This window comes from Camarhynchus parvulus, chromosome 21, assembly GCF_901933205.1.
Source record: "Camarhynchus parvulus chromosome 21, STF_HiC, whole genome shotgun sequence".
In the NCBI taxonomy this organism is placed as follows: Eukaryota; Metazoa; Chordata; class Aves; order Passeriformes; family Thraupidae; genus Camarhynchus; species Camarhynchus parvulus.
Genome location: NC_044591.1, coordinates 6,290,237 through 6,299,961, shown reverse-complemented (window position 1 = coordinate 6,299,961; position 9,725 = coordinate 6,290,237). Strand labels below are relative to the sequence as shown.

The 9,725-nt window shown below is 50.6% G+C and overlaps 1 protein-coding gene across 1 annotated transcript; it reads right to left on the bottom strand.

Moving 5' to 3' along the window:
* Window positions 1-4,094: 4,094 nt before the first annotated feature.
* LOC115912330 (somatostatin-2-like) lies at window positions 4,095-7,945 on the bottom strand. Its single transcript, XM_030963829.1, has 2 exons — window positions 5,565-7,945; window positions 4,095-4,428 (listed from the first exon to the last, which is right to left on the bottom strand). The coding sequence occupies exons 1-2, from the start codon at window positions 5,658-5,660 to the stop codon at window positions 4,213-4,215; spliced, it is 312 nt and encodes a 103-aa protein (XP_030819689.1). The 5' UTR covers window positions 5,661-7,945; the 3' UTR covers window positions 4,095-4,212.
* Between the last annotated feature and the right edge of the window lie 1,780 nt (window positions 7,946-9,725).

Here is a 9,725-nt window from a genome sequence, read left to right as displayed (position 1 = left end):
ATGATCCTATCATCAAGATAGATGTGGACTTTATACTATCTGGAAAAGGGGGAAAGAGAGAAAATTTTGGAAAAAAATTGATCCATGCCAGACTGAGCTGTTGCCTGATTCCCATAGGCACAAACACTTCCAGAAGCATTCCACTTCAGGCTTCCTGCTCACATCAGTAGCAGAGGAATGGAAAGTCGATTCTGATCTTAGGTCTGAAAAGTTTCTTACAGCCCAGAATTTGCTGAATGCCCCGAGGCTGATAGCTGCTGCCAAACATTGAAACAGGACTGCTGACTCAATGAACTGTTGTGCTGGAGCCTGAGAAACTGAACAACACTTGGGGCGCACATTGGCTTTCCTCAGGCCTGAGGAGAAGCACCTGATATAAACAAGGCTAAAACCACTGTCCCTGTTTCTTCTCCCAGAAGCCTTTCACCTCTAAAATACTGCTGGGGATTAGCTCACCAGGTGCATAAGCATTTTGAGAGCACTCACAGCTAACCAGGACCCACAGATGCTCTTCCTGCCCACAATTTCCCTTCCGTCACAGGACTAAGCTAGTGCAAAGGCTGAGTGGACTTCATCCACATCACACACCATTTAGACAGTTTTGCAATATAAATAAAACACAATTTTTATTGTGGAATGGAGCAGAAGATCACCAGTGCTGTTTCTTCTCGGCCATTCTGCTTCCAGCCCTTACTGTCCCATGGAATGACAAGCTGCCTTCCAGCACTGGACAGGGCTCAGTTGTGCTTTTGGAAGAGCAATCATAAGGCACTTTAGAGCCTGCAGACTCCCAGCAGTGGGTAAATTCATCAGTTCACAGATGAAGATGAGCACTGTTTGCAAGCCAGCATTTCAGAGCACAAAGGCTGCTGTTGGCTCCCCATGGCTCTGGGCTCCTAAAGCACACAATCCACGGCTTTTTAGGCAGCTGCAGCTCCCTGTGTGTACACCTGCACCTCAGCTTCTGGCAAGGAAGCCGCCTCTCACCATGGCACTGATTGGACTCTGGCTGGATTGAGCAGCACATGGCCGAGGGCGAAGGCAGAGCTCTCAAGAAAGGAGATGTGCTGACCTCTGAGTTTCACTCTGAGCAGGGGAGTCCCTGCACAGAGCCTTGTCCCAGCTGGAAGGCTTAAAATCCCTCTTTAAAACATTATCACAGAAATGCTCTCCCTTTCTCTATTAGCTAAGCTGCTGCCCATGCTAAGTCCACTAACAAATGCAGAGCAGTACACCCAGCGCTAGCTGGACAATCTCCTTTTATTCAAATATATAAATAAAGTCATAGTGAAACCAACCAGATCTGAGGACCAACAGTGACCATGTGTCTAAACTGATGGATTCTAAAGCCATCACCTCCGTGACCAAATGTCTCCTGGATAATTTCTGGAATGTACAAGCCAGGAGTGGGAAGCTTTTCACAATCATAAGTCATTGGCTTCTTCCCCTCTTTCAAGAAGAGACTAAAACACACCAGCCAAGCACAGCCCCAGTAAAACATTTTTAAAAGCAACCTTGCCTGACTAGCGGTCTTACATTAGGAAGTGGGCCTGACCTCAAACCCAATTCAACAAGGTCTCAGCTGTAAAGATTGCTTGTAATTTATTTTTTTGTTTTACTCTAAACATTAATTGCTTAAAAGCAAGAGTTCTGCAAGTCCCCAGTGTACTGCTAGAAGAGAAAATTCCTCATTCCCAGCTGAATGCCCTGAGCCTAGAGAAATACTGTGCTCCCTCCTCTGTCACAGCTTATTCCCCTGTGCACTGTGGGACTGCTGGACAACACCCATCATCCATCCCAGCCAACCACTCAGGACTACGACGCTCTCTGGGGAGGTGGAAGATATGCACTTGAATTGTTGGTATTTCCTTCACCTTCCAAACGCCTCCTCTGAGGCCTTCTGTGATCTTTCTATGCCTTCTGGCAAACTTTTAAATCTTTTTCACTTTTTAAAAAACCCAGAGATAACTTATGGGTATTTGCTCTCGCTCAAAGAGCAAGACACATTATTGTGAGCAGAGGCAAGACTCTAAAGTGCATTGGCTACTGCATCTAAAAAAGAAATAGCAGGCTCTCACTCCCTTCTAACTTGTCAAATGCCATTATAAGTCTTTTCTGAAAATTCAAATTTTTTGTGAAAATGGAAAATAAGTCGCTCACACTGAATCTGATTTATCCTGGCACACTCACTAAATGCTCTCATCAGGCAGGACCTCGCATCGCTTCAGTCTCAGCACATTGACTCACCAAGGAAGCTGCACAGTCAGATCCAGCTCAAACACTGATTTCAGAGCTGATAAAAGAAGCCGTCCCCGTGGTGCTGGCCCCTCTCCACAGCAGGTGCACTGGCAACTCACACTTCCCCTTGGTGCTCAGCCAGTGCCTCAGCCTACGGTAGCAGGAGCCATCTGTGGGGATGAAAGGGCAGCTCCACTTTCAAATTTACTTCCAGCCTTGAGTGCAGCCAGATTCCTCTCTCCTGTGGGAACCACTCAATAATCCAGCTCACAATCTGCTGAACCGGCAGGCTCTGTCTGGGGCAATCCCTGCACCCACGGACTCGGGAGTTTCTTGTTTTTGCTGCACAATTTCTTGACCATTACCTCAACTGCCACAAAACTGGCTGGCTTGCTGATTAATCCAAAATGCTGCTGTTGACAGGAGTGGCCTCCTGGTCACCGAGCTCCAAAAGCAAAATGCAAAGGCTCAAAATGAAGCCATTAAAAATAGCTACCTTCAGTTCTCATCAGGTCTGGGGACAGGATCAGTGATACACAGTTGAAGCCTCCTATTTTGTACGGCCATTCACAGCAGCGTAATACAGCTCTGAAATTCAAGTTCCTAGTTGAACTTGAAGCAAAAGAGTGACTAATTTTCATACCTTTTTGTTTTGCCAGTATGAGAGATTCAGCAGCCTTCTTCAGAGGGAAATACCTGTGAACTCGGACATGTCTACTGTCCATATCTTTTTACTACCTGCTAGTTCTAAAATAAACAGTTCAAAAATCTCCTCAATAATCCTAAAGAAATAAAACTACATGCTCTGCTACTCTCCAGGCAGGAAATGGCACCCAAGAGGGTAGGTAAGAAAACCCAGGTGGTTTGGTTTTGGGCTTGTTTAAGCAAGTTGAGAAGACACCAAGAAACCATGAGTGAACCAGAGCAGAGTCACAACTGTTCAACCCAGGATTATGGCCAATTTATATGATTATTTTGGTTTTAGATGCAGCCTGAAAGCACCCCAGGAGCTTCTCTGGAATTACCTGCTGGCAAACCAAAAACAGATCAAGCTCTGGGCATGTCTCCCTCTCCCCAGATGCTGCTGCTGCACCCCACATCTGTACAGCACTGCCTGGGTGCTTCACTAAGCCAGCGTGGAGAGGAGCATGGGGTGCTGCTGTCTCCCACGTCTGGAACCAAACCATCCTCTCCCCACTGGGGCATGGCACCTTATCCTGACCAGGGGCTGGCACTGAGGATCCTCCCCATGAGGCACAGCCCCAGCTGCCCAGCACCTCGCTGCACACCCGTCCGGTCCCTCAAAGGCTGAGGAGGCAGCTGCAGCAGCTTTAGAGACAGCTGGGCCTCCTCTGCATCTCTCCCCTCACACCTGCAAACCCTCTCCCAAAGTGGCCATGGTCCCCCATGGCTGCTCCAGAAAATGTGTGCGTCCCGTCTAGACCTATGTCTAGTGTTTCGAGATAGCTTTCTAAGTTGCAAAAAGTTTCTAGAAGCAAGGTTGAATTTATGAATAGCGTTTTATGCATTGTATTCCTATAAATGAACAAGCAAGCATTGTTTTAACCCAAGCTACGTGTGCTTATGTTGACTGGTTAAAGTCACTGTCAGTATTCTTTTGCTCTGTGTAATTGGTTAAGAAGAGTATTTGGCATGTTGTAACAATAATTTTCTTTGGCTTGCTGCCTGGATTGCTAGCTGCCAGAATCTTTCCACAGACAAAACTATGTGTGAGACAGATTCTGAAAAACAAACAGCTAACGTCGCATTCCAAAGCGGTCCCGTCCCACTGTGTCTGTGAATACCTTGCCGGCGCACCCCACACCGCGGCTGCCCCCCAGAGAAGCACAGACACGTCCCCGAGGCGCTATGCTTTATTCTGAGGCGTGCAGGGCGCGGAGAAGGAGCTAGGGGTGCAAGGAAGATGAGCTGTGGGAAGGCGTTTGCAGGCTGGCGAGGCCAGGCTGGGCAGCACTAGCAGGAGGTGAAGGTTTTCCAGAAGAAGTTCTTGCAGGGCGCCTTGCGGTCTCGCTGCGGGAGCTGCGCGAGCCGCCCCAGCGCGGCCCGGTCCTCCTGCAGCTTGCCCTCCTCCTGCATGTCCGGCAAGGCTGCCTCACTGCCCGCATCCACGCCGTCCAGCAGCCCTGCCAGCATCTTCAGAATGACGTCCTTGCGGACTGTGCTCCGTTCCTGCAGGCAAAGAGCAGGCAAAGCGAGGGATGGAAGGCTTGTCCCCCGTGGCTGTCGAGATTCAGAGCATGCAAACACACCCCACGGGGCCCCGTCTCATTGCCCTGCCGCATCTCAGAGCCAAGAGATGGCAGAGCCATGCTGCAGCTCAGGGATCTGTGCCTGCAGAGGCCACTGCTGTCTCCCATCCCTATCCAGCTCAGCCAGCTGGGCCTTCATGTGCCATGTTAGAGCTGGAAAAGAGCTGCTAACAAATAAGCTTGAATTGCTGTGAAGGCCCTCACTGCAGCACTAATTAAATTTCAGTTATGCCAAACTGCCTCTTTGCTGCTCTGGCTGCCTGGCCTCCGCCTTGGGAAGGTCAGGGAGGAAGCACAATTCTCTAGGCAATAGTAAATTAAGGTCATGGGGGGCTGTACCCCACAGTAAAATGCTGAGAATGAAATGCAGCAAGGAGAGGGCTTGTGATTAGGTTATGCTTTTTGGCCTCTTAGGGAAATAGCACAGAAAGCAAAGCTATTGGAGTGCTCTAGCCATTATAATATTAGGGTTTTGCCAGTTGGTAAGATAATTATATTGCCTAAGTTCTGCCACTGCATTGAGCTACACTGGTTCAGAGCATAATTATCCTAGCGGAGCTATGTCAATATAACTCCTCCTGTGAATACAACACAAGAAAACACAATTTTATTTTGATGCAATTTCTTCATTTATGATTTCTCTGTTACTTTCCTATCTTTTAAACGTTTGTCCTTCCCACAAATTCTATTTCAAATATCACCTCCCTTGATCATTTTATCAATTATATATATTTTCTTGCCCTCCCTAGTACTTTGTTTATTCTCTCACGCTGTACCCTTTCAATAATGTTTTCTCCTTTTACCTCCGATCTCCTTTATGCCAGTTTTCACTTAGCCCAGACTTCACATATTCCAGCTCTCTGGCATCTGTCCTGGTACCTTTCCTAAATCAGCCGGCCAGCAAGCCATAGTAACAGCCTGGGGCTTTGCAGCACGTCAGACTGTAATGCCTTGGAATATAGAGGGATGGAAGAGTTGCATCGGGTACAGCCTACTTGCCCTTATGTCCCTTTCCTTGCCTCCATCCTGCTCCTACCCAGGGCACGTTGTACTCACCCGGGTGCTCTGCAGTCTCTCTTCCCCGGGCAGCGTCGTGGCTCTCACACTCCACACCAGCAGCAGCACGGACACCAGGCTGGCCACCAGCTGCATGATGCTCAGCTTGTCACTAGTGCTGAGATAGGAACTCTGGTAGAGGGAGCTGCTCCTGGACTCTCTTCTGCCTCAGACAATCGTTGCAAGCCATTTTATAGTCCTCCCCCAGCCCAGTAGGTGACGCAAACAATTAAGTCTATATCAAAGGGAAATTAGGCTTTGGAGAGGTTGTTAACATTTGGCTGCTTGAGTGGGATACTTCAGTGCCTCTGGGCTTTCCATGTGCCAGACCTGCAGAGGCTATGGAAGCAAAGGTCTGGGACTCTCCAGTGACAGGCTGTTTCTGCATGTCACAAAATTGCAGGCATCATCTGCGCCTCTTCTACTTAGCCAAATTCTGTTTGGGAAATAATGAGGAGTAGAACAGCCCACCAGCTCCCACAAACCTCCGGCCAATGCCAGATGAATCAGAGGCAAGTGGTAAAACCTTCGGCCACCAGTACTTAGATATAGCTTGATTGATTTAAATGGGAACTAATGAGACTGAAAGCCCTTCCCCAGAAGCATTCCCTGCCCAGCACAGGAGCTGTAACTGCTGGAGCAGGGCACGACATCTGAAGGAACACTGCAGCCATGGCATTAAAGCCAGCAAAAACAATTACTAAGTAGAAATAGTTACTCACTCGGTCCAACAATCAAATCTTTGTGGCTCATCCTCAAGGGGTGAGCCCACTCCAGGGAGGAATCTCCATGCAGCCCTTGAGCATTGGGGTCAGATGCTGCCCGACCAGCGGAAGACAAGGGGTTAACGAAGCTTTTTGGACCTCGCCCTCAGAGTGGTTCCACAAAATGTCCATTAAAGTGGATCTTTAAATAAAGACAGCTTATACATATGCTTGCAATGGGTACCTCTAATTTTTTATGTTATTTCCTCAAATGTTGGCTTATATTGTATGTGCCTATGTTGGCTTATATTGTATGTAATTATGTTGCATGTAATTATGTTGGTTTATATTTTATGTACTTATATTGCATGTAATTATGTTGGTTTATGTTTTATGTACTTATATCGTATGTAATTATGTTGGTTTACAGTGTGTGCTTATACTGTATGTACCTGTGTTGGCTTATATTGTGGTACTTATATTGTGCCACTTATGATCGGCGCTGCCCTGCCCTGGCACGTAGTCACAGTTAGGTAGAGCAGTTATAAAAACTTTACTGTTCATCTGTGTTCTATCGGATTTTGGGTAGAAAATTTATGAGCCCAGAGTGGGGACACGTCCTAGCTGTCAGATAGCCACGTGCTGACTGCCTCCTGTTGTCTCACACGTCCCCAAGGCTACCGAATTTCCCAGAATCTACCATTTGACAACAAGAAGCGGCAGCCAGAAGATGTGTTGAAGCATGTTCTTCAGTGTCTCAAGTAAGGGCTGCAGTGAGCGTGTAAGCTGAAGAGCGTGTGTGTGTGACAGCGTGTGACTGTGTCTGTCTGCGTCCGCTCATCTCTGCATGTCTGAGTGCATGCTGACCGGTTTTAGCCTTGTGTTCGTGACTTTTGCTTTTCAGGTTTTTCAACTCATTTTTAAATGTAGAATAAAAAATCCCCAGCTGGGTTTTCCACCCCCCCACCCCCCGGCTGGGGTTTTTCCCCTCGGTCCCGGTCGGTCAGCGAGGTGACGTTCATCACCAAAGTTTGGGTACGGTCCGTCCCGGGACTGGGGTTCAGTCCTGTCCATGGGACAGTCAGGCAGGAGGATTTTGATGATGGCCAGGGGTGTCATGAAGCAGTTGCAATGAGAGTTGCAAATGCAGCCTTCCCAAAGTGGCTGCCCGTGACCCGGCCTGCAGGGCAGAGCTCAGGGAGGAGGTGGCAGTCTGACCTCAGTGGCTTTTCATGTCCCCTCTCTGCCATGCAGACGCTGGCATGCATGGCACGGCTCTGTTTTGGCAGCCAGTCCCTTGGCAGGGCTGTGTGAGCACAGGGTGAACTCTCCTCCTTGCTGTGACACCCGGGCTGGCAGGGATGACACAGTGACCTCGGCCAGCCGGTGCTGCCTGTGCCATCCCCTGGCACTGACGTGATTGATGGAAATCCTTTCGCTGGGATTTTTCTCCTGAGAAGCCTCAGAAAAGAAATGGGACCAATAACGATCTGCTGGCTGTGGAGCATGGGCTGGAGATGGTTTAGCAACAGGGGCACCTCGGATTGGTCTCCTGTGCATTGTTTCTACTTGATGACCAATCATGGTCCAGCTGTGTCGGGGCTGTGAGCAGTCCCAAGTTTTTATTATTCATTCCTTTCCAGCTTTCTGATGTCTCCTGCTCTTTTAGTATAGTTCTAATATCTCATTTTCCTTTAATATAATAAAGATCGTAAAATAATAAATCAGCCTTCTGAAAGGTGGAGTCAAGATTCTCATCTCTTCCTTCGTTCTGGGGACCCTCAAACACCACCACAATCACCGGCTTGAGCTGGTCTGGGCAGCACCAAATAAAATACAATAAAAAGCTTTAAAAAAAGAAAAATTAAAAATCAAAATTAAATTAAAACCCCTTAAAATTTAAAAAAATATAAATAATTAAAAATAAACGAAAAACAAAATAAAAACCAAAAAGTGCTCTAAAAGTGCCATAAAGTGCTGTAAAAGTTCCATAAAAGGAAGTGCCGTAAAGCACGACTGTCATAAAACTACTGTAAAGCGCGACTGTCACAAAAGGTGTCGTAAAGCATGACTGTCGCAAAAAGTGTCGTGATTCGCGGCTGTCACAAAAGGTGTCATAAGGCATGGCTGTCATAAAAGGCGCCGTGACGCACTACTGTCGTAAAACTGCTGTAAAGCTCGACTGCGGTAAAGCTTCCGTAAAGCAGCACTGTCTTAAAAGATACCTTAAAGCGCGACTGCTGTAAAAGGGAGTGCCGTTCACTCGTCTTCACCAGAGACTTTCGGCACACGCTTGTTATTAAGCACTTCAATAGCATCTCCTGCCGGGCCGTGGCTGCCGCGGGGCCGCTCCCAGCTTGCAGGGCGCAGCTCGGGCTCTTTGCCGCACGGGGGCGCCCGCAGCCGCCGCCCCGCCGAGCTCCGCCCCTCGCCGCCGCGAGTCTCCAGCGGGACCGCCGGGCCCCGGCCCCAGCAGCGACACCCGCCCCGATCCCTCGCCCCCTTTGCCGACACAGCGCCGGCGGCGGCAGTTCAAGCCCCGTCGCTGCTGCGTCTCTGCAGTCCCCTGCGGCTCCCGGGAGCGCGTCTGGCGTTCAAGCGCACGCAGCACAGCCCCAACCACAGCACCGCTTCTGCTGAGACCGGGGCGCCCCAGCCCGCCCAGCCACCCCGTGCCTGCCGCGGCTCCAGCGCAGCGTCCCGTCAGCGCCGCCCCGCCGCCGCCCGTGGCCGCTTTCCCTCTCCTGCCGCCGCCGCTCCATGGCGGGCCGAGCCGCGCCTTCCCCACCGCACCCTCCCGCTTCAGAGCTCGCTGGCGCGGCTCCGCCGCCTCCTGCAACCACGGTTGTCCCGCCGTTCCCTTCCACGACCGCAGCCGCAGCCCCTCTCCCGTTTCCGCAGCTCCGCCACCGCCCGCGCGCCATGCGGCCGCCCGCCATCATGCCTGCCCCACGCGGACCTAGTGACGCATGCGCAGTTGCTACAACGCGCCTCACCAGCAGCGATATCACTCCGCGCCGCCTCATCTAACCACAGCGGTGCTTCCGGGATAAGCCGCACGCATGCGCAGTTCTATACCCACGGCTCCGCCGTCACTTCGCACTGCTTTCGCCGCAGCTTTGGTGCAGCCCCGTCCCGGTTCCGAGCCGCTGCATGCCGCTGCCGAGACAAAGCCGGCATCCCTGTGCCCTGCCACGCCGCTTCCGCCGCCAGCGAGTCTATAAACGGCACCAGAGCAGGCGAATACTGCAGCGCCTTGCATGTATCCTTCCGCCTCCCGTCTCTGCCGGGCCTTGAGGAGCCGGGCACGGCCGCATCACCGAGAGATCCCTCCGCAGCGCGTGACGCCGCGCAACCGATCTCTAATGTCCGTCCGCGTTTTCGCCTTCCGCGCTCCCAGCGCCGAGTGGGACTACTTTGTGTCACGGTTCTCCCTCACAGCCGCATCCACGCGCAC

What these genes read in the sequence shown, in the direction of transcription:
- LOC115912330 (XM_030963829.1), bottom strand. Translation starts at nt 5,660, where the DNA reads ATGCAGCTGGTGGCCAGCCTGGTGTCCGTGCTGCTGCTGGTGTGGAGT. An exon ending in AGAGACTGCAGAGCACCCGG is followed by an intron (nt 4,429 to 5,564) that starts GTGAGTACAACG and finishes CTTTGCCTGCAG; the next exon opens with GAACGGAGCACAGTCCGCAA.